The sequence below is a fragment of the Epinephelus lanceolatus genome, chromosome 5 (genome assembly GCF_041903045.1).
Source record: "Epinephelus lanceolatus isolate andai-2023 chromosome 5, ASM4190304v1, whole genome shotgun sequence".
Lineage (NCBI taxonomy): Eukaryota > Metazoa > Chordata > Actinopteri > Perciformes > Serranidae > Epinephelus > Epinephelus lanceolatus.
The window spans coordinates 32717349-32742932 of record NC_135738.1 but is presented as its reverse complement, the minus strand read 5'-3'; the positions used below and the strand labels follow the sequence as shown (position 1 = coordinate 32742932).

The window sequence follows — 25584 nt, the reverse complement described above, 5'->3', positions numbered from 1 at the left end:
TCAGCTTTAGGCTACAAGCATGTGTCGCTGATACATTCTAGCTGTCATATTTCTCATTTTTGGAGTCATTTGCAAACAACGTACAGTACAGGCCAAAAGTTTGGACACACCTTCTCATTCAATGCATTTTCTTTATTTTCATGACTATTTACATTGTAGATTCTCACTGAAGGCATCAAAACTATGAATGAACACATGTGGAATTATGTACTTAACAAAAAAAGGTGAAATAACTGAAAACATGTTTTATATTCTAGTTTCTTCAAAATAGCCACCCTTTGCTCTGATTACTGCTTTGCACACTCTTGGCATTCTCTCCATGAGCTTCAAGAGGTAGTCACCTGAAATGGTTTCCACTTCACAGGTGTGCCTTATCAGGGTTAATTAGTGGAATTTCTTGCTTTATCAATGGGGTTGGGACCATCAGTTGTGTTGTGCAGAAGTCAGGTTAATACACAGCCGACAGCCCTATTGGACAACTGTTAAAATTCATATTATGGCAAGCACCAATCAGCTAACTAAAGAAAAACGGGTGGCCATCATTACTTTAAGAAATGAATGTCAGTCAGTCCGGAAAATTGCAAAAACTTTAAATGTGTCCCCAAGTGGAGTCGCAAAAACCATCAAGCGCTACAACGAAACTGGCACACATGAGGACCGACCCAGGAAAGGAAGACCAAGAGTCACCTCTGCTTCTGAGGATAAGTTCATCCGAGTCACCAGCCTCAGAAATCGCAAGTTAACAGCAGCTCAGATCAGAGACCAGATGAATGCCACACAGAGTTCTAGCAGCAGACCCATCTCTGGAACAACTGTTAAGAGGAGACTGCGCCAATCAGGCCTTCATGGTCAAATAGCTGCTAGGAAACCACTGCTAAGGAGAGGCAACAAGCAGAAGACCAGTGGAAATCTGTGCTTTGGTCTGAATTTGAGATCTTTGGTTCCAACCGCCGTGTCTTTGTGAGACGCAGAAAAGGTGAACGGATGGATTCCACATGCCTGGTTCCCACTGTGAAGCATGGAGGAGGAGGTGTGATGATGTGGGGGTGTTTTGCTGGTGACACTGTTGGGGATTTATTCAAAATTGAAGGCACACTGAACCAGCATGGCTACCACAGCATCCTGCAGCGACATGCCATCCCATCCGGTTTGCGTTTAGTTGGACGATCATTTATTTTTCAACAGGACAATGACCCCAAACACACCTCCAGGCTGTGTAAGGGCTATTTGACCAAGAAGGAGAGTGATGGAGTGCTGCGGCAGATGACCTGGCCTCCAGTCACCGGACCTGAACCCAATCGAGATGGTTTGGGGTGAGCTGGACCGCAGAGTGAAGGCAAAGGGGCCAACAAGTGCTAAACACCTCTGGGAACTCCTTCAAGACTGTTGGAAAACCATTTCAGGTGACTACCTCTTGAAGCTCATGGAGAGAATGCCAAGAGTGTGCAAAGCAGTAATCAGAGCAAAGGGTGGCTATTTTGAAGAAACTAGAATATAAAACATGTTTTCAGTTATTTCACCTTTTTTTGTTAAGTACATAACTCCACATGTGTTCATTCATAGTTTTGATGCCTTCAGTGAGAATCTACAATGTAAATAGTCATGAAAATAAAGAAAACGCATTGAATGAGAAGGTGTGTCCAAACTTTTGGCCTGTACTGTATTCTGTCATTCAGGTATGAGGACACGTTGGGTTCATGTGTGGGACTATTTCTTGAGCGCAGTAATTTCCTGGATTCTCCACTGTTTGCCTGGCGAGCTTACAGCAACAACAAGACTAATGTCGAGCTATTTCACCATGTTTCCACTCTGTGCTGAGCTAAGTGCTGGCTGCATCTTCATATTTACCATGCAGACATGAGAGTGGTACCAGTCTTCTCTTCTAACTCTGAGCAAGAAAGTGACTAAGCACGATACTGTCAAACTATTCCTTAGAGTTACACAACCAACAACATCTACCTGTATAACCTTTTGTTTTCTAGAAATGTGTTTCCATTATGCATGCCTCCCACTGCCCATCTCCATATCCAGACCAGAAGCGGTGGTGTGTATCCCCAAGTGAGAGGCAGGTGGGTGAGGGCAGGGGGCACTAGCTGAGCCCACCAGGCCCAATCCATCACACGGTGACAGGAGCCATTAGAGCATGGAGGAGCATCTGTGGAGCCCCAGGTAAGAATGTATTGGCAGGGCTGTGTTTCCTTTTACCTCATCTAATACACAGCAAGGGTATGTATGGATGTCATATTTTTTATGTAGGGTCTATAGCTCACACACACCTCAGCACATAAACATGCACTGCATTCATACATATGTTCAGAGGGACCCCCCATCTCTCATCTGGCCTCCCTGAGGTCAGGCCTCACCGACCTCACCAGCACCACCACACCTGAGCTCCCAGGTAAACTCTGTCAACTCTGTCACCCTCCAGACACAAACACACACACGGCGTAAGCAGTGACCTTGCGCTAATGGCCTAAGTGTGAACAGAAGACGGGAGGTGTGAAGAGATAAAGTGTGTGAGCTTGACATTCACTAAGGGCCAGCTGGGTCTTGTCCCAGATTTGAAAATCATTTTCAAGCAGCCGCGTCATCTGACGTTGGACTCAAACAAAAGCAATCGCAGAGGAATGTCTCCAGTTTCTCTGAAGACATATCTGAGCCTTTGTGTGCTCAGGAAGTCCTGATGGATGTACAGCATTGACATGACATCAGCAAGATAATTCCTCTTTATCCAGTTTACACTTTCCAAGCATCAGATTTCTGGATAGTGTTTTCAAAGGGTTGCTGAGTGTCAGCCCCTCAGGGACTGTGGCTCATACTGTACCTGCATGTTCACAATCAGCATTGTCTGCCCAGCGTGAAAAGAACTCACTGACACTTTCTCTCTGGTTGAAAATGTGGACAGGGAGTGTAGCATTATGTGGGCAGGACTGTCAAACAAAAGAAGAATGGATCCTCATGACTAAACAGAGCCGCACTTCTAAAGAAAAGGAGTCAAATTGTAGAGAAGATGTTTACATTGAATTATAGGGCAAAACAGGTCCTGTTTTTCCCATCACCAGAGCCTGCGTTCAGGCCAATTACACGGTCTTCAATTGTCTAAACATTTATTTTATTGGTCAACTAACAAAGAAAGAACACCTCAGTCCTCAGGAAAGACAATTTACTGCATTATGCTATGGAATAAACACTGTGAGATCACATTAAAAAGCATTCCTTCCTAAACTAAATTAGGAGCCCTATTGTGTTTCAGTATCTCTCATTGAAAATGAGCCTATTAACTAATGTTGTGCAGGAAACGCTCTCGTAAAAAAGCACGTATTTTCCACATAAATTTGCGGTTTACGCGATTGCCAACACTGTTACATTTGAATGCTGTAAACTCATTGCCTGGGAGTAGCTCGATGCATAAGAACACATGGCCATAAATGCTTTAATCAGGCACAAAGGCAACTGGAGAATATCACCACTGTAAAGGTCAGATTGAGTAAACAATTTAATGACAGGGCTTTTTTTTCCACTTTTGAAGACAGCACATGTCTTGGAGAGAAGTAATTAGAGCACACAGTTAGCTGTGGATTTACACTGGCACGGTTATCAACGATGTGAGTGCTGGTGGGTTCAACACTAAACATACAGGCTAATGACTGGAGGGAGGGAGAGGAAGGGGGGTAATGCTTGTTAAAAGGTATATCGGAGATTACGGGTCGCAGTAGGTTAAACTACATCCTAAAGGACAGGCCTATCTGTGTATTCTGTGTTTCAAATGGAATCTTCCACTTAGCCGTTTTCAAAAAGCGGTCATGTAGGTTACAGCGCTGATAGCGCTGAAAGTCACACAATGACACAAACTAAGTAAATGATAAGAGGTGGTGGTTACTAGTAACTCGTGTTCTGCCAGGTAAAATTACTGATTTTATCAATGGAGTCTGGTGGCTGTGGAGGGAGCAGCAGCATATACTATCTAAGCCTCCTTAAAAAAAAGGAGCACCTAAAAAAATAACATTAGTTTAAGTGTTTCCTATATTAAGATTATTTTATCACCTTAACTTGCCTTCAGACAGCTCTTTCTGACAGGAACAGAAGCTTTTTCTACGATCTCTTCAAAGCCACCAGACTCCATTGACAGAAATAGTAATTTTACCTCACAGCACATGGGAGTTGCTGGTCTACCACTGGCTCGATCATTTAGTTGAACTAAGGTGGTGTCCACAGCAGGAAGTAGGTTTATATGTTGCAACAACATTGTGCAGAAACCTATGTCTGGTGACATGATAAAAAGTTCGTAGAATGGCTTGGGAAAATAGTACTTTTAGGCCAAAACATCCACATTTAGACCAAAAATTTAAGTTTTGAGTTTGAATACAGGATGATTAAAAAACCTCAAAGATAAAAAAACAAAAAAAAAAAACAACACCAAAGCCATCCCTTTAACGCAGGCATATTCTGTAAGAAAGAACTGTTTTGACTGTATCATGCAGCACCAAGCCACCATATTTTTCTTGCAAAGGTTGCACTAGATCTCTTCTTAAAAGCTTTTCCCAAGGTTTGGATGCTAGAGAATGCCAAGAGCTTTGACTCCAGCGCCACCGTTAACCCAACATGTGCTTATTCAATTACCGTCTCAGCACTATTGTTTCTCTCTTGCCATCTTTCTCTGCTCTTTAATTCTTTCAGCTGGAGAAGTTCCTGTGCCGCTGACATGAACACGAGCAGAAGTAGTCAACTTGTATTAGCTTTTACGCTGAATGCACTGAATAATATTCACAGAATCTAGTGGAGATTATAAAGTTGGCATGCACTTGTCTAATCCCTTTAAGGATTTTGTATTGCCCAGGGACAATTACATTTGATGAATGGAAGAACTGGATCCATGTAAGCTCTGAAGCTGACATCACACAGACAAAAGCCTGCGAGAGGAGACTCATGCACAGTACACAAAGTAATTATGGTGTATTCAAACTGACAATATATTCTGACCTAATTTGAACACAGCATGCTTTAATGTAAGATCCCTCTTTTTAAACAATTATTTATCCTTAAAGCGATTGTTTTCTGGGTTTATTTTTTACATATGGGTAATTGCAGCCCATGCTTCTCCTCTTCCAAGCTCCGCTATGCAACATATAACCAATAAATCAAGATAATATCCATGCATTACCTCCTTCCCTCTGATTTCTATGCAGAGTGTCTACAGTTAAGGTCCCGATGAAATGAGTTATGAACCTACATGGAATTACAGTGAAGCTCCCCGTCTCGCCTGCCTACAACCTTCAAACCGCACACAGAAGCCGTAATGACACAATGGGAGATTTGCAGCAGATATAAAACTCTAATGTAATTGACTGCGCGCCACAATCAGATAAGAAGGCCCATTTCACCATTTCCAACGTTAAATGTCAGATGACTGCAGCTGAGCAGAGAGCTCGGTGATAAAAAGCAGCGTCGGCCCACCGTGGCCTGTCAGTCATGCGGCAAACCGGGCTCTTTAGTCCAACTGAAGAATGGGTTTCATGTACTCAAACAAAGAGAAAGTTGCGACATGGTGACAGTTACTTTGTCATGCTTTTATGCAATTCCCTCTTATCAGAGAACATTAATGTTACAGCGCTGCTTCTCCATTCATACACTTCAGCGTGGGTGACCAAGTTTGGAGCCGTAACTGGAGGTAGGGAGGTGTATTTATTGTCACTGTGATTTTCAGCTCCATACACAACTAATGATCATGCAGGCGGCTGAAGGCACAACTCGCCCTGAGGAATAACTCCCTTTGCTTATCATCAGTCAAAGTGACCGCCTCCCTCCGCAGAGACAAAGAGAGATGAATGTGTACGCTGCCGTAGTGGACACGATGCACACAACACTCATGCATATGAATCTATGATCACAGAGCGCCGTTACATTACAGGCGGACAAGAAACCTCCCAAGTTAACATGATTGACGTGATGATGACAGTTCTCTGTCCGTGCGTCCTTTTATGTTGTCTGCGGTGCGACTAAATGACACGCTAGGATAATGACAATTGTCAGCTTAAAGCTGCATGTCAGGAATTTGAAGCCATATGGAAAAATGTGCTGCTTTACAGTCTTTTCCAAACAGAATGAACAGTTTGTTGTTTTGCAGAGTGTTTCCAAAAGCGCCTGACAACCCACGCAGTTCCTTATTTGTTTCCTCAATGCAGAGTAACCCACTGTGAGTTTTCCTCTTAGCTGCAAAAGAATACTATTTCTCTTTTCAGACTCTAACTAGTGTGTTAGTAGATTTGGTCATTATACCAGAGTTTGTTGCTGGTTCACTTTAAACTTGTTGAACATGATATTGGCTTTTTTCCCTCCACATTTAATTGTGCACAAGACTGGACTAGGATGGCTGCAGTTAGGGGTGGACCCATGATAGCGATATTATCACGATACTTAAGTCACTATACAATATTATTGCGATATTGTGATATGCTGAGTATTGCGATACAATATTTTGCAATTTATTACCTTTTTTCCCAACTGCAAATTATTTCCCCAAAGGAAAACTCTGTCAACATCAATTTTACCTCATAAAAAAAGTTTTCACTCTGCTCATCTGACTTCAATCATCTTTATTGCAGCAAAAAGTGATGCAAAGCAGAGAGACTGACCAAAACTCTCATAAAACCACAATCCCCCATTCTTGTGCTGCATTTTTGCAAAAGGTCTGCAGTGTTTAATCCAGTGTGACTTAGTGTTTGTAGTATTCCCAGAATATTCTCATATGACACTGCTTGCAAATTGCATGTGTTATATCCAAGTCCTTCTATCCTTCCATGTTAACAAAAAAAACGTAAGTCCAGACGTTTGATTGAAATGCCGATGGCACGTTTCCGTTTTGATGAACTTCTTGCCAAATGCTGCTAAATAAGACCTCTGCCGACATCACCAGGAAAAAAAACATCAGCACCATCTAGTGGACTGAAAAAGCGATTGATTTTATTATTCTTGTATCAAAAGTTGTATTGATGATGATGATGTATATAATAAAAGATCGATACTTGGTACCCATGTATTGATACAATATCGCCACGCAAAATATCGTGACACTATGCTGTATCCATTTTCCCCCACCCCTAGCTGCAGTGTACAATTTTAAAAAATAAGGGCGTATGCTAGCAGCCTTCTACGTTATCATTTTGTTAAAGGAAGGCAGGGGTTGGTGTCAAGGGTCATTCATCATTTACCTTAGTAAATATATATTTATATATATATATATATATATATATATATTTTGCTAACGTTTCAGTATCAACAATGAAATCATTAGTACTGTGAATCTTACAAATGACTTTAGTGATGAAATCTCTTGTGACACTGCTTTGACTAGAAATGGCTGAAGAATTTCTAACATCACAGGGGGCTTAGGATAAAGGGTGTAAATCTTTGAGGCTAATTTCTGATTTGGGGCTATATGACTACATTTAACTTAACTTGCTGTTGAAGAATTTTAAAAGGCTTTAAACATCTGGCAACACAGGTTCCATCAGTGGCAAATATTTTCCAACCTTGAAAATATATCAGATCATGCTATCTTGCACTTTGTGATGCACAGAGATTCATGCGTTGGTCTTCTCTTGTCTTGACTATTGCGTTGCCCTTTTAACTGGACAACCCAAGAATTTAAAAAGATTTTAGCATCTTAACACTGGCTCCCTGTCTCCTTTAAATCTTATAACTAGTTCATACAGGTCTGAATGGTTTATCACATCTATACTTAACTTGCTCTACACTCCCAGCTCCTGTCTTCTAAGGGTAATGTAACACTAGAACATTAAATGCATACCAACAATGAAGACAAAGAAATATGGAGAGGAACCCTTGACTCACTACTGACCAAAACTGTGGATCAACTTTCCCATAAATGTTTGCCATGAGACTTAGAATTTTAAATTCCTTCAAGAAACATCTTAAGACTTTTAAATCTTGCTTTTTGTGCCTCAATTATGACAATCAATAATACTGTTACACAAAAACTACACAGCATCAGAGAAAAAACCTTTATCAGCATTAGCACTCTGGAATTCAGAAGCTACACTGGATGTGCCGCGCTGTGCTGTAGCAGAACACATCTGCCCCCGGAGACGCTGGCCAAGTTAGTTAACCACGATGGCAAGCCATGAAAGAAATCTGTAGGGCTCGCTCCATGCCAGAAGTGTAACTATCTGCCAGTCTGCGTGTATTTTTTTTCCCAAAGACAATTGGATCAGCAGGCTTTGTGGATTTTCGATCAAAAACTTGAAAAACTGTCAGCTATGAGGCATCATCTCCCTCGGCCCTCTTGGCCCTGTTTCCTCTCTAGTCTAGCCATGCCTGACAAGCCATTAGAAGGCCTGTCTGCCTGCGGCAATGGATGGGCCATACTCCAGAGGACACAGGGAGTCAGATAAGGCTTAAATCATGAGAGGACAGCGTGGAGAGGACAGCAGCAGAGGCCCTCACTCTTCATTTCCACACTGTGCTGAGCAATGAAAGGGAGGGGGTAGACTTGCTCTTCAATTAAAACATTTTTTCGCAGTCTTTCTATCTCAAAGTTTCTGCCTCTTCTCTAGCTGACCCCATCCCTCCTCTCCCCCGCGGCATATCTTTAAGTGTTGTTCTTTGCCGGGGCGTGTGAGAGAGCCACCCTTTCATTGGCTGTTCCGGAGCCCTTTTGTCACGTTTGTGCACACGTCTTGTTGAATTTGTTATGATGGGTTGAGAGTTGTGGATGTCACATTGACTAGACGGCAAACAGTAAATACTTCTGACAGGAGCTGTTGGCGAAAACGGGCTACTTGATAGCTGAATCCTTCAAAAGCAACAAGACAATATAAAATGGACATTACTTTTTGTTATCTCAGCTATTTCTTTTGAAAAATGTTTTCATTTTCTTCGCTTTACCTTGCCGTACGCAATGTGAATATACAAGCAAACACACACACACACACACAGATACTAACACACACACACTCTCATATATATATGAAAGAAGAAAGACCCTGAGACATAAAGTGATTTGTTCCAGTGCTGTAATGTGTATCGTGGCAAACAGCTCACTTCTCATCATTATGTTTTAGAAAGACATCATCTGTTTTAGAGTGATAAACACTAATGGGCCAATGAGCAGTTAGCTACTCATTGTCACTTCGGGTTTGGTTTAATTAACTTCTTATTGGTTAAACTGGATCTTAATTTTGATGTTTAGAATTTAGCCTATTAGAGTGAGTTTTCCCCCGAGGCAGAAAGAATTAAGCAATAAAACTCCCTCCTACCGATTACTATAATGATTTTTCTTTACCATAATGATCAATTACATTCCTCTCAGATTACCTATCAGTAGATGCATTAATAATCATTTATGGGTATAGCTATAAAACAGCAGTAGTGTTTGCGCCTTCTACACAGACAGAAAAATGACTCTGTTTGCTTTCCTTTCCCAACATGTGTTTCCTTGGATTTAATGGAAAACATGATAATCTGACCCGAATGACACAGCTGTGGATACATTCGCAAATGTTTTTCAAATTATTTTGCAAACAAAAAACACATAGTGCACACAAAGCGCACACCTATACATATCAGCTTTCCAATTCCGTTTGGCAGATTCAGGGAGCGGGTGCAGGAAATACATGTGGAAAAGCAGCACTGTGGGGCGAGAACAAACTGTTTACCTTGTAGAGGAGCATGATGACTTGTCGCAGTTTGAGCTTGTGGAAAACACACACATCGTACAGCGCCGACACGGCCAGGACGGTCACTCCGAGCTCCTTCCACAGCATGCTGCACGCAGCGCAGCCCAGGCTGCCCAGGAACCAGGCCAGGAGCCGCCAGGGCCCGGCGTGGCCCCGCAGCTTGCAGTGACGCATGTAGCACAGCAGGGACAGCAAGAAGAACAGGGCAGCGCCTTCATCAGCCCGGCCCACGACACCCGCCACCGCCTCGGTGTGGATGGGATGAGAGGCAAAGAGAAGGCCCGCCAGCAGGCTCCACAGGCCTCCTCCGAGCAGCAGGCGAGCCAGGGAGGTGAACAGGCCTGTCACGGCTCCGTGGAGGGCCACGTTAACCAGGTGGTAACCCCAGGGCTCCAGCCCACCCACAGCATGGTTTAGGCGGAAGGAGAGGGTGCAGAGGGGCCGGTAAGACTTATGGCTGCCGCTGTGTGTGAGTAAGGTGCCCCAGAAGTCATCGTAGAAGATATTAGTCCATGGGGTCTCTGGAAGCAGGTCCTGATTAGTCTTGATTGCACGGCTGTAAAGAGAACAAATAAAGGTCAGAGAAGGACACAAAAAACACAATGTACATACTTTAGATGGAAGGATCAAATCAATATTTGATACAGTACTGAACTCGGACATTTTTGTCAATTCAATTAATGTCACACTGCTTCACTGCCTGACCACTTTCCGCCCTGCCACATTCAATCAAAGTGCTACCTCTGAACCAGCGTTTATGGTATACACTATTTCTACTGGCAATGCACAGCGGATTCTCTGTGGAGGATGTAAAGCTATTCTTTACCAGTGCGGACGAAGCAGAAAATATAGGTTGCCATGAAATGAAACTTTGCATTTGCTTACAGCTTTACCCCGAGAGAGTGCGGTCATGTGGCATTCACAAACAGAAAATCAGAGGGCGAGCTCTGAGCTCTGGGCAGCTTTGCCACCGCAGCCACAGCTCTTACAGCTGTGGACTCGGGGGATTAAGCAAGAGCACCACGCCCTTTAACCACAAACAAATACGGGCACGCAGTAGGGGAACGCCATGTTGGCAAAATGCAGCTCGGAGAGAAGGCGTCCTGTGGTGACAATCGACATGGCAGCTCAGGGTTTGTCTGGGGACGACGCAGCAAAACAGAGAGATATGTCCACGGCTGAAAACATTTCTCAACAACAAATGTGTGCTTTCAACCTGTCTTTGCAGGCTGAGTAAGGGGCTGGTTCAGCCTCCCCTCCGTCAGGGATGAACCTGCGTGACCTAACCTAATGCTGCTACATCAGCCACAAGCTGTGCGTGTCAGTGGCTGAGGAGGACGGCCAGCAGGGGTCAAGGGAGGGGGGAAAAAGGGAAGACACGTTTCTCTCTACAGGAGTCCTTAAATGTTCAATGTTTTTCCCATCTTTTCTGTAACATTCTGAGGTGTCTGACAGAGTGACAGGCCTCTGCTGCATTCAACCCGGGAGAAGTCGGCGCAGATGATTTGAAGGCAACAGAATGAGCCTCCGCAGAGACGTGACGGTTGGCAATCGCAGAACAGAGGTGTTGTAATTAAAGGCGTGATAGATGGGACATGACACGTGATAACAAGACAAGAGCACCGGGTGGCAATGTGTCGTCACGGCAGTCACAATTAACACAGTCGGTTCAAAGAAATGGGTGGAGGAGAGGTGGGAGGGAGCGACAGACAGCATGACGAGAAAATGATTCATTTGATCTGTGAGTAAAATAAACAAAGGTGAGAAAAATGGAACAAAAAAGCAGTTGACTCAAGAGTAATGAACTGCCTCTTAAGCCGTTCTGAGGCTCTTAAGCATAACACTTCACCCTGGCAACTGAGTCCCTCAATATCAGAAAGCTCATGGGGAGATTGGTGTAGCGCAGCGGGGATTGCAGCATTCATCAAATCACAAAATGAATCCTCCCTCTCTGAGAAAAGCGAGCAGAAATAGCCCATCTTATGATGGATCTAAGGGAAATAAATACTACCTGGCCTCAGGATGTTGAAAGGGGCATAGAAATAATCAGCTGGGATATAATAGAAATGCCTCAGATGTCAGTGAACAGATGATTGGGTTTCTCCAGCTTCTCCAGTCAGACCGACGCAGGCTCCAGTTCTCCACTGGCCGGCTTAAGAGTCCGTAGCCCAACTCTCCACTTCATGACTCAGATATGCCAGTTTATTTTCTCTGGCCCATTTGTCAAGCGAGATCTTCATTCCGCCACAAGATGCTCACATAAGAGGCATTATGGTTCAATTACATCTCAAAGCCGTTTTGGAGACAAGTGCGCTCTTTTTCCACTGCACAGTGCGGTGGAGCCAGCGAGGCCAGATACATTATATATTGCCTCAAAACCACACCAGATTTTTCTGGCAGCGAAGCACACAGACAAAAGCCAGTGCCACTCACTCAGAAGCCCACCGCGTTTACAGCCTTGGCTTCCTGAGTTGCCGTGCACTGAGGTTTGACTCTCAGATGGTCTCCTGCCTATAGAAGCAGGCGGGTACCGAACGCGCTGTGGTTGACAAGCAGAGAATCAAGGAACACAGAGAAAGAAGGAGGGGTGTAACCTCCTAACCCGCTCTGCAACAACTACTCCGAGCACATGAATGGGAAACACCTACAGCTGAATTAACACATTTGCATCATAGTCCAACTAGTCGTGGGCGATCTTACCAATCTGTGCCCAATCATTACTCCATTGTTCTTCATCGTCATCAGATCTTACTTCTCGACCAGCTATAAGAGGCCAGCTGGAGAGGTAGATTGAGTTTCTGTGGCTGCTTTTGCCCATTCCTTAGTAGAGCTGGAGGCCAGGAGGACCTCTCTGTGCTCTGCAAACCTTTTCCAGCCGGGAGCACATTCCTCCTACCGACCGCGCGCCGACTCCCAAAGGAACAAGAGGATCGTGTGGCCACTAACAAGAGGAGCCCCTGAAAAACTCTTCTACCTCCCATTACTCTGTCTGGATCATCTAATGCTTGCTGCCAGCCTCAAATCCCCCACAACTTGAGTGGATTTCAATCTGTCATCAAAGCTGGTTTTCCATCCAAATGTAGTGCAAATTTTAACCAAATTTTTCAGGAAATCGGCAAAGGAAAATGCAAATTTGTGCACCACTGTTGTGTAAATATTGAGAGTTGGTTTGTCGAGATCAACGGTGGCGGGGGCATATTGAACACATAATATTACAGCTATTCACTCTTGGAAGAGTTCAATGCTGTGGGCATAAGCGTAATAAAAGCCATCTAGAGACGCCAAAGAAAGCTTGCAGTGGCCTATGCAATGACAGTTCACCTTTTACCGATACACCAACTTTCTACCTCTCCCAGGCGCAAAAACGTTTTTGTGATACTTGGAGACTTTTTTTTAACTTTTGCCATTCACATTCAGGTTTTTATTTTATGCACAGATTAAAAATGTGCATAAAAGAGGTGGATGGAAACAGTGGGTGGTGTCACAAAGTTCTATCCATGTTTAGAAAGTCTTTGATTATTTAAGTAAGTGCTTGTTTACTTATCTAAATACAGTATGGAAAATGCAGGGGAGATAATGCTAAGTAAGCTTTCTGTGCCTACATACTGTGCACACTGCACTAATTGGAATAACTGCAGTGAACCCACAGCCCCGACAAATCCTAAAAGCACTTCCTCATGCGAACATTTTTCGAAAAGTGTTTGATGACATCACCAAAACAACGACGTGTGATCGCGCTGAAGAGAGGAAACAAAGGCAACATGATGTCTGTTGTTCATTTCAAAGGCCTGACTAACTCTTCTCACAGCTTCACAAAAAAAAAAATCACTTTCACTCCAACACTTCAGAAAGCACACGCAGAACAATGAAAGCAGCCCATTTCTTCTACAGTGCAGTGACTGTTTCCAGGCTGTCAAAAAAGCTGTCAAATGTGTAAATGATTCTTTGTTTGGGCTCAAATGTTTCCTTTTTTTAAAGACAAAAACTGCCTTGCCCCCAAAGAGAGCCTTGCTTTTGTTACTCTGCTATGTAATTTAACATTTGCATAAATGAACATCTAATGAAGGACAATTGCTTACACAGAGCTGTAGACCATGTAATTATAAACCCAGAGTAAAACAATTTCCTACGTGGGCGTACCCAGAACCCTTTTTGCTGAGTTCAAAAGCATTTCCATGAAAAATGCTCCTGCTATCTCCTTAGCTGAGAAATAATCATACAAGAGCTAACCTCTTTACCCCTGGAACAGTTTCACTTATAATGTGAACGCACCAGCAGGGTGGAGAAAACTGCAATCACTACAGGATCCCTTGAAAAGAGGCGATCTGAAGATTGATTGGAGTCTAAGCGGCAGGCACACACACAGGAGATGAGGCTCGGATATTAGAAAGGAGATTGAAAACCAAGGACATGTCATCGGGATTTTCCCTTTACAACTACTCAATGAATTTTGAGATGAAGCCGTGAGTGAAATGGAGCTCGATGACCACAATAAAACCTTTTTAAAATCCTCCCAAGTCTGAAGGAAAAGCACATAAAAATAGGCAAACTATTCTCACCAAAGAATGCATATGCTGGGGCATCTGTCCGCAAATCACACAGGGGGGAAAGTATATGATTCATTTGGAAGTGAGAGACACTTGTGGCTGAAAATATCGGGGCAAACTGAAGGACATGCAACAAGTACAGCGGGTGACAGAAGTGCAGACTGACTTGTTTGGATAATGAAACACTGAAGAGAAAGTCGACCCTTTCAAATACAAGGCAAATAAAGATTTCCATTTGCGACAGCATGTGAAAAGAACATCAACTCTGGTGGGAGTTTGGGGAAAGTGATCGAAGGTCTGCCAACTATATGTCATCACCCGGCTTCAATATCTGAAAGAGGCACAGTGGTATTTTTAGACTGCCCACAGAGACATCGGGGTAGCCCGCTTAGTGTTTCCGGCAAGTTCTTTTGTCTAATGTTTCTTCCCATGGGCATGCTAGCAGGTCATTAATGGCATACCTCCACTGCACTTATGGTACCTAATATAGAAAAAAAAGTATTTTTCTACAGCCAAGAATACATATTCAGTCCATTTCTATACTAAAATGCTGTATAACTATGGGAATAATTAAAAAAATAACGTCTTAAAGGTCCCATATTGTAAAAAGTAAAATATCCATGTCTTATTTAATACAAAGCCGGTAAAGGTGCTTTATAAATACTGTGAAAGTATCGAAACCCACAGTCCACAGAGAATTGCACACAGCTCGTTATCAGAAAACTGTGCATTTAAACAAGCCGTCAGGATTTCCATGAATTTGTGATGTCACAACTTTACAGACTGTTTCAAAATTAAACTTTCTAAATGGGCAACTTTTTATTTCCTGTTGGAATGTTTGCAGTGTACATTAATGACATCTGCTGACAGGAAGTAAACAGGGACCCAAGCTGTTGCCCAGGAATGCAATTCCAGTCTAACCCTCTATAGAGACAAGGCGCATTTAAGTCCCGCCCCCACCAAAGGATCTCCCCTGACTTTGAATTGCATGAAGGTGTCTCCTTGTCATTAACGTCTGCTAGCAAACAATACAAAAATACCTAAAAGCTGCTTTGTGGTGGGATACACTACCAACATGGCAAAGAATACGAGCAGCCGAACCGAAAAACTCAGCTTTTAAGCAATAAGACGTAAGGCATCAGCAGGAAGATATCTTAAAACTGTGATATCCTTTCACTCGGTATGCCTACATGCAGCAAGCTTTTTGTTAATTTGGTCGGACAAACTGTCATGGTTGAAGCTTACTGAGCTATGTCAGGCTTGGTTTTGATCTCTGTTGGGATAAATGTTAGATGATGATGTTAAATGATGATCCAAACATTTGTTAATATCGAAGTATTTCACTATTGGTCATTCAGTGGGATCATTTCTTTAACATAAGCAAGACAAAGAGAAAAGGAAACTGAGAAAGACCAACAATATTGAGTTTGTTCATGTACGTTTTTCCTCTCTTGTAGACACAGGGTGTTAAAATAAACCTTTGACATGCTGATATCTAATGTTTTCAGCTAGCTAAAGGCATTTTGTTAGCATTTCAGCCCTCAGTCGTATATTGTGGCGCGGATAGATTTCCCCTCCAGTAGGCATGGCTTCTCGAGTATGACGTGTTGGGCTGCTTCTCTATAGACGAAATCACAATGTTTGTTTACAAAACTTTCAGGGTAGAAAATCCCAGTGTCACGAACATAAAATGGAATGGCGCTGAGCAAATGCTGCTTAAATTAGTTAGTTTTTAGCCTCCTAAAGGAAGGTTTACGTGTACACAACATATAGAATGTTATTACCACATTACCTTGCCGTGAAACAGCCCTTTCTGAACTGAAGCCAATATCTCAAAGCATCAGACTCCATTGACAAAAACAGTAATCTCACTAAGCAGGATACAAAGTTGTTGGTCTACCACTGCCTCAATTGGTTTGAATTGCAAGGTAATGTGGAGAAAATATTCCAACTATGGATACATTTAAACTGATATTGACTTTTTTTAGGTGGCGAAAATACATTTTGCTGCGCCCCCCATTCACAGCAGTACATTGTTTAGCTACTGTGGCAGCAGATTTGGTCTATCAAATTTAGCAAAGCAACACGGTTCATAAACTAGGCAAAGCAGGAACATCACACAGATTGGAATACTGTGTTTTACTATTTATCTTTAAACGTTACAGCTACAGCTGAAAATGACAACAGAAATTAAGAAGTTTGACGAATTCACGTATCTCTACGTTAAAATCATTTGTCAGTTGTCTACCTGGAAGTGATTATTGCTGTTAGCGTAACATCACAGTGATTCAATCAATAAAGATAGGAAGTGCAGCAACACTGTCGTTGCAGTCACTACCCCGGCTGCAGTGACAGTGCAAGATTGCAGATGTGTACGACCTGGAAACACTGACCAATCAGAGCAGTCTGACCTTTTTCAGGAGGGAGGCTAAAAGGCAGGTGCTAAAACAGAGTGTTTCAGACAAAGGGTGAGTACAGGTACATAGAGGCAAACAGTTTGAGAAAAATAAAGTGTTTTTTGAACATTAAAGCATGAAAACATGTTCTAGTTGAAACCCAAAATACAAGCATTAACCTGAAAATGAGCATAATATGGGACCATTAACATAATTTTAATAGCCTATTTAACAAAATACTTACGCTCTCAAATCTTTTCATGAATTAAACATAAATAATGTCCTATTTTGTGCCTTTAGGCTGCTGTGATTAATGAATTCAGTGGCATCGGAAAAGCAATCCAACTCTCAATAAGCTCATTTGAATACATCAATTATTAATGCACGGGGTGATGGAGATGAAATGCACAAAGATGGGGGAAAATAATTTTCAAAATGAGAGAGGGGGAAATCACTATTTTGGGGCATAAAACAAATAGCTTCCTGAAGCGCTGGGATATGGATGAATCCCGCCAAACACTGGTAATGGACGCCAAACAAGATAAAGTGCAATCAAGCATTAACATTTTAAGAACAGCTCAGCCAGGGAGGGAAAAAAGCACCTGGGTCGCGTTCAACATGGAGGAAAAAGTCCAAATTTGTTTTGGCTCACTCCTCCATTACTGTATCTCTGGGCTAAAAGGTAATTAATAACTCCAGTATCGGAGTGTCGCCGACTGTTTTGATATTTTAGCTTGAACGAGCGGGAAGCGCAGTGAATGAAAGATTAGGAAGGCTACAGAGGACAAACAGAGAAAGCAGTTGTGGGGCAGCTCACTGTAGCCAACACACCACCACTGAGGCCTCCGTAAAATCCCTATTGTGAAGAATGAATGGCTGCTTTCTTCCTTTTGACATATGTGATTAGTAAGCCCATAATAAAAGCTCTTAATAAAAGAAAACAGCCTCAGGGAGCGTTGAAGAGCACACACAAGATGAATTTTTTTTGTATGGCAATTTTTTTCCATCCAGGCACACAGCTCACGCAATTTCATTTTAATTTACTGAGCTGAAAATAACCTTTAGAGTAACCTCTAACATTTATCTTAATCTTTTTTTCTCGTCAAACTAATAATACATTACTTTATAGTACCAAAAAAAGAAAAAAATCATGTCTTTTTTCTACAGCTAGTGACGGCAAATGAAGCTGGGGGTGTTGCACTATTATTCCAGGCTGTGGACACCTGATGCCTCCTCTCCATCATTGTAATTGATGAGGGGCAGGAGAGTAAAGACGGATGACATGGTGGCGATGGACATAAAGGACAAAGGTCATTAATTATGGGCGGATCTGGGCTGAATCTACTCAGTGGTCCTAATGGAACAATTCTTCCTTTCAACTGTCTTTATCATCAGTGTGTGCATTATATAAGCTGATTTTTTCAGTGTACAGCAGCCTTTTTTACCTCGACCCGCTTCCTCCAAACTTGTATCTCTACACAGTATGATGTGGTGTAATGTGGTGCAGGTTTCTCCAAGTTGGAACGTATCCATTCGATCAAGATAGAAGCACTTCGTGAGTGTAAAATGGATGCACAAATACAGGACTTGTCGCCTCAAGCCCTGCTGAGAGTGTGTGTTTTTGTTACATTCTTTATCACACTGCAGACCTGCCTGCATGTATGCCGCACAAAAAGGGATCTCAGTAAAAGCTCACTAAAAAGGATCAAAGTGTTTTTCAGAGTGCAACATGCAACACTGTGTCCAATTCATCCAGCAGCATTCCCTAACTAAGTGGAATAAGTCCTTCCCTTCAGGGAGGGTATTTGCATTGCTCCACTGGCACAATCATACACACTCGCTCCATTTCATGGCACAGCAGACAAGCAAACACAAGGACACTGAGACACTGAGTCTGGAGCGGGGCAGGCTCGTCCAGCGCTGCGGCGTGTTTAAGCTCGGTGAATGCCCGTGCCTGCTGTCTAGCATCCCTGATCAGCCCTTTGTGCAGTACGGGATGGGCACAGTAGGGCATGACCTGAATGCTGATCCTCGGAGCTAACCAGCCAGCGAGCGAGCAAACCAACCAACCAGCGAGCCACACTTCTATCCAGCCAACCGGGGCTGGCGGAGCAGGAATCCTGGCAGCCAGGCATTGAATCTCATGGTGTAAAGTTGCCAGGGGCACGCATGAGACCTGCTCAAGCCTCTGATGCCCAGCAGAGGCCTTAGGGCCACGACCCTGTGTGATAAAGCTGTCTGGAAGTCTGTCGCTATTACTTTCTGAGCAACTCAAAACATTACACCAACTTTTGCCTTATATCTTATAGTCTAAAATATCCAAAACTTAATTAAAACAATGGCTATGAATGTTGTTGCCTTCTTTATGTTAAAGCTGAGAAAAGTACCACTGTCCAAACCAGGAGCACTCTGAGCTCACTGTCAGAGTGTGAAGTTGTCTGATGTTTATGGCGGATTCCAGGTGTAAGATCCAATTACAGGAGCTGAATGTGCAGAGCGCAGCAGGGTGATATACACTCTGATTATTGTATCCAATAAATCTGTCAGCAGGTGCAGGGCTGTGGCGAGACAGCAGAGAGCTGCTGGGTCGCCCCTGCAGGCCTCTCTCTCACACACACACCCCCCCTCTCTTTCTCAGGCACTAACTCTTCTCTTTTCTTCTGTCCAAACAGAAACTGTTGCTTTGTGTGCGTCACTACTTCTATCTTCAACAGGCTGCCTGGTTGGGAACGTGTGGTGGGCAGTCAGAGGAACTTTACGCCAAATCGTTGTCATAAGAGTTGCATGAAATTCAGTTGGCACCCCGGCACTTTTAAATACCAAAGTACAGACACCTGTATGAGTTCAGGTGGCTGTTGAGATACTTCAGCATGGACCAGATTTGGGGGACCATCCGACCCACAACCTGACATTGCCATCTCCAGAGCCACACTAGTGTAGCCAACAAAAACATTCAGATAACTGAAGACATATGGTTACGGAAAGCACAACAAGCTAACAAATCCCCAATTGATCATTCCTAGGAAAAAGGAATAAAATGCTTTAAAATTTGGGATCTGCCAAAAATGGGATCTGCCAAAAAATCAATCACTAGAAAAATACTCAACTTAGCACCATCTACTTCAGAAAACTGGAGTAATTGTGGAAGTACTTAAAATAGAAAAGTTGTCCTTGAGAATCCAAAAGAACATTTTTTTTCTTCTTATAAACTTCAATATTTTAATTAATTTACTTGACTGTCTTTAATTTGTTTGAATTCCTCCAATGGTCACATAATGGTCACCAAACTGAATAATCAAATTTCTCAGTGTCTCGTCAGGCTTTTTATCTACTTTAAAACCAAAGTGGAAAATTTAACCAAACAGGTTTTTATTAAATAAACGTCACAGCCCAACAAGAATCAAGAACAAGGTCTTTGTTCTCAGACTCGTTGTACCTCCATGTTTCCCCTCAGCCTGACCCATGTCTAATGCTGCGGTAGTCACCCAGGCTGTGTTCGGAGGGGGCCACTCCGAGGCACTCCTCCTCACAACAGGAGGGCTTTTGTCATGCTCTGACCTTTTCGGCCGCGTGGTAATAAATGCATTTGATTTGTGACTCCTCTCCTGTTTAGAGTGCCTCTCTTCCACATGCAGAAGGAGATCAGTGCAGGGGAGGCTGCTCTTCCTCGGCTTGTTGCCGTGTTGCGTGCAAGACCCATCCGGCCTGGCCTGCCACTGGGCCGTTTAAGCATTCTGATTTGGGCTCTCCATGGATGTTGACCCATGGAGGGGTTCAGTGAGACCCGCGCCAGATGAAGGGGACCAGCAGAGTGGAATGGAAAAATCCTGTGCAAGCCAGAGCTCAACAAATGAGCGAACGGATGGCCTGTCCAACATTTTGCCATCCTTCTTCCCAAACTCTTTTTTGCATGGAGGGGCTTTACGAGGCAGAGCAGCCCTGAAGGATGAGCCTGAATCATGGCACATCACCGCGGAGGCCTCTGCTCACTGATGTTTATTGCATGGGGGCTTAAGTGCAGGAAGAGCCTTTGAGAATGCCAGCAGAGCAGAAAGGAGAAGACATCTTTAGTGCCCCAACCATCTTATATCTGCAGCATTTGAAACAGCTGCGTCTTGTCCCAGGTCTCCTCACAGCTATAAAGCTCTTGTGTTTAAATCTGAAGAGTGCGGGAGGACTCCAGGAGCTCATCCTCCTGCAGGCGTTGTGATTAGTGGCTATTTTCTAGAAGCCCTGTGCAATCAATCAAACGCAAACAAATATAAGAGAACCAATCAGCTAAAGGCACTAACAGCACAGGAGAAAGACAGATGGAGCGCAGGAGAAAGAGAGCAATTGATTACTTTGCTCTTTGCTCAGATCACACTGTCATTAGCTTTGTATAAACCCCTAATGCAGACTTCTCTGCTCACCACAAGGCAGCAACCTAAACACAGCATGAAAGGTTATTTGGCGAATTGGGGCGCACGCACATACACAAAGAATCATTACATTAATGAATGGCAGCGTTCAAGGATGCAGCTCTGAGCGATCTCATTAGATACTATCACAACAGGCCAGTGTTCTCACACTGCTCTCAACCGAGCCTTTTTTTTTTTTTAACTCCCCCATTCGAGCTCCAGTTCCAAGCCCTAATTGAAGGCACATGTAGACCGCTCACACAGAGATGGAGAGCCCCCATCGACAGCCACGTGAATGTGTGGATGTGTGGAGGCTGTCAGTGCTAACGTGGAGAGACGAGGGGGTTGGTGCTCCATCAGGGATCAGCGAGGTCTTTCTGTGACAGACTGGACTGATGCAAAACTGATAACTGATATTGCCGCCTCATTAACTTTTGCTTGATCTCAGATAGTCAGGGCCAATGTGAGCTGGTGCACAGAGGGGAAATCAGGCTATGGCGTGATGCTAATCTGGTATTTATTTCAACTTAAATTGGAAACGGAAATCTAGGCTTTAAGGGGTTGACGCTTATATGTTGCAAAAATGGATGAAAGATCAGCTCTACTGTAGGCTACCACTTGGTAAACAGTGTTTACATGCACAACTGAACTATGATCAGAGAAAAACAGATTCATATAAAAGGAGAGAAAGAACGAGGACTCTACATCAGGTCCGTTTCCATGGCCTAAAGCCTCCTATTAATGCAAAAAGAACCTAAATATCTCCAGCGCCGCCTGCCATTGCGTGAGACACTATCTTGTAAACCTATAAACATGTCCAAGAGGAACCCAAATAGCCTCTTACGTGTTTTTAAAATGCTTTGTCTTCCACATGGTGTCAATTTGCATTTTTGCGTAGGAGCTCATTTACTTATTTAAAATTTTATGGCCACCAAAATCACACAAACCGCACCGCCTCCGTAACCAGCGCCTGCACTTTTTTTACAGACTTAGGATTTTCTTACTTGGTTTTCCCATTTAGAAAGTGCAGAATCTCTCAAATACATAAACACGAGTAAACACAGAAGATTATCCCATATGTTAGAATCATTACTGAAGAGCTTTTTATGTGTTCGCCACGACACGCAGCTCCTCTTTTACAGCACGCAAACTGTCACATATAGATATACCGTATCTTCCCAATATGGTGCAAAATCAAGTAACTCAAATGAAATGAAATGTTTCAACACTTGTGTAAAAATATATGAGACATTCTGCTGTTACAAATTCAGCGTACACGCATCCCATAATAGGTCTTTGTGCCCCGAAATGGACAAAAATGGAAAACCTCCTCTATTAACAGTAATGTTTCCTCCTGTGTCTCCATGTCTCCTCTCTATTGTATTGTCACTCCTGTCAGTGCTCCACAAAAGACTTTCCCCAGCTAATCTCCGTCTCTGAGTCAATAACATTCAGAGGCAATTTTCTTCACTTCCCATTGTCGGGCTAAATTGAATTCCAAACTAAGACACAACTTACACTGCAACCGTCAGCACTATTGGATTTTCTAAAACCATTTTGTTCAACACACCCAAAAGTTGGGCTGAGAAAATTCCACACTGTACGATATATACAACACTGGAAATAAAATATTAATAACAAACTCAGATATACTGCAAACACACTGATGAGGATGTATCGTAGCTTTGAATTACTGTGTGATGAAGTGAACAGTATCAACTGGACAAAGTGAGCAGTGATCGATGTGTTTGGCTGAGTTTCCTCTTCTGATAGCAGGTATCACACAGCAGCAATCTATAGTTTCTCCGTCCTGACTCCTGAGGGCAGGCCTGGTTGTTAGTCAGATAGCTGCTTGTTTTCTTGTTCCTAACTGGCTGGTGTAAAGGATCGGGGTCGTGTGACTCCACAGGGAGGGTTGCTTAATTTTTCCCTGAGAGGTTCGTGGTGAAAGTGAGAAACAGTCCCAGGTGTTCATGAAATACCCAGTGACATTCAGTCACTCATTTATTCAGTATCCTTATCCTGTTAGGGGTCGTGGGTGTGCTGGAGCCTATCCCAGCTGACATCGGGTAAGGCGGGGTACACCCTGGACAGGCTGCCAGACTATCACAGGGCTGACACATGGAGACAGACAACCATTCACGCTCACACTCACACTCACACTCAATTTAAACACGGCAATTTAAAGTCACTGATTAACCTGACCTGCATGGACTGTGGGCGTAAGCCAGAGAACCCGGGGAACATAAACCACATTTCACATTTCAAATTAAATCTGACTTATAAATAAAAAACCCTTCGATAAAGTTGGACGTATGGGCAGCACGCTGGCCTCAGAGGTTTTGAAGCTCGTATTTTTTTGATGAGAGGTTATAAAAGTTTGGCGTGACCAAGATCTGATGTTACAGAGAGTTTGTGGCAATAAAATGATGCTCTGTAAAGCGGGTTGAAAATTTTACATGGGTCAGATAGATATTATGAAAAAAATCGAATCCAGATCTGTACATGGAAACTTTTCAAACCCACCAATACCTCAAAAACTTACTTTGTAAAAACTGTGTTAAATACCACAGGCAGCATGGTGACCTGAATGAGTGAAACAAGGGGGGAAAAACAGGGGTTTTTTTTCTTCAAGGCCTCTGGTGAGGCTACCTAAGAGGTAGCTGTTCCCCTTTGATGTCTCCCCACGCTGTATCCCTGGTTAGCGGCAAAACAACAAAGCACCATGTGGTGTGGAGGACTTATTACTTGAGTGGACCGGCATTAACGACTGTATGTTACGCTTCACTCTCGCAGGTCTGCGCAGGCAAGCACAGACAAATCAATGCCATCCGTTCGGTAAACCAGAGCAAACTGCTGAATGATTTCACGAGGTACATAAAATGACATCCCTTTTACAGTTTCAAATGGTTACAATGAAATCCTAGTAGAAGAAGGATGGGGATTTCATTAAATTTACATCATTACCATTGTGCATGCCTCATGTTAATAAAGTGTCAGGGTGGTACCATCACTACGGGCCTTGACAGAAGTTTTCTAAATTAGCGAGGCCTCTGGTTTAATGAAAGAAAGAAGAAAGAAAGCTCCCTGACATGTGTGTCAAACATCAAAAAGCTCCACTCTACAGATAAAAAGGGAAGTTAATATGCCTCGGATATAAAGATTTATTGATGTAAAGTCAGACATGTTAGCGGACGTGGAGACAGAGGGACATATATTACGTTTTAAGCGTAGTATCCAGACTTCTGACGCCTGTTTTTTTGCCTCTTTAATTTGGTCAAGTATGATAAATATGTCTACAGGTCTGATTAAAAAAAGGCCTTTTCTGGGATTCATGTGGTCTGGATGGAGGTTACTCAACCGCCAGGGACCCCTGGGACTGAGGTCTGCTCTGTACGGCTGAGTTGTGTGCCATTAAAGCATGCATGAGGTTTTAATTTACTAATAACACTTGCATTTCATTTAGAGCAAATTTTAGAAACTGCACCACGTAAACAACAAACCCTCACTCAGGAAAAATGTTAATTAATTAACTCCTTCAAGCAAGAATCTCGTTTAATTTCCTCCAACAGTAAGGGAAGGAATGCTGGGGTTCTTGTATCCCAATGAATTTCTCCACATCATCAGCTCAGCTCAATAAACGGCCCAAATTGTCAGCAAAACCTCCTGAGCAACATGAAATCAAAAACCCCTTTTTCTCCTTCTTTACTTAGGCACATTCACGCTGACAGAAAGACTCGCATTCATCGCATTTCTGGAATACTTGTTGGTGGCATATTGTAGGTGGAGTGAACAAAGCTGAGGGAGTGAACGCTGAGACGCTGGGCCCCAAGATAGGAGGACAAAGGGCCAGGCAGAGCTCAGGCTAAGTGAAAGGGCCCTGACAAAAGGCTAAGAAGAAGAGGGCCTGGGTTGGAGGGAGAGGAGGCAAAGCCGGGGGCCTGTGTGCCCACGCACCGAGGCCCCGGGTGTTGGAGAGCCGCTGGAGCACGACCATGTGTGGTCCATTATCGCAACCGGCAAGCACTGAACACCACGCCTCCCTCAATGGGAAGACGGATGCCCCCTTGCTGATTGCCCCAAAACCTGGTAAAAAAGGCTCCAGGGAACAAAGGCACCCGCCCTGTTGGGAGAGAGCCATTGAAAAAGGTCGCAGGAGCATGCCTAGATGGGTTTACTCTTCTGCCGGATGGACAATGGAGCTGACAGGTGCTGGAGGAAGACAGACAAGGGGACAGAGCGAGAGAAAGGAGGCGGATGGGTTTGAGTGTGGAGGTGGATGACGAGGAGACACTTCTCAGAAGCAAATGGCTCCTGAGGAGAACACAACACATATTTATGTCCTACATTTTGAGTTGGCTTGTTTATTGACGGAGCAAACAATGGATCCCTGCCGAGTAAACGCGGCAATGTTGAATTGGTAAACAGTTCTAGACCGAAATATTGCCAGCGGAACTCTCTGCTGTTTGTGCTTATCTGTTTATAATGACGCCCGACACACAACCACACTCACAGTCATTTAACAAAAATGTCAATATTTCCAGCC

At 43.4% G+C, this 25584-nt stretch overlaps 1 protein-coding gene across 1 annotated transcript in view; it reads right to left on the bottom strand.

The window, feature by feature from the left end:
- The window catches only part of tmtc2b (transmembrane O-mannosyltransferase targeting cadherins 2b), a 129785-nt gene that overhangs the window by 60745 nt on the left and 43456 nt on the right, over positions 1 to 25584 (bottom strand). The window contains exon 2 of the mRNA XM_078168095.1: positions 9675 to 10251. Coding sequence (XP_078024221.1) covers positions 9675 to 10251 — 577 coding nt within the window. The remainder of the gene's footprint in view (positions 1 to 9674; positions 10252 to 25584) is intronic.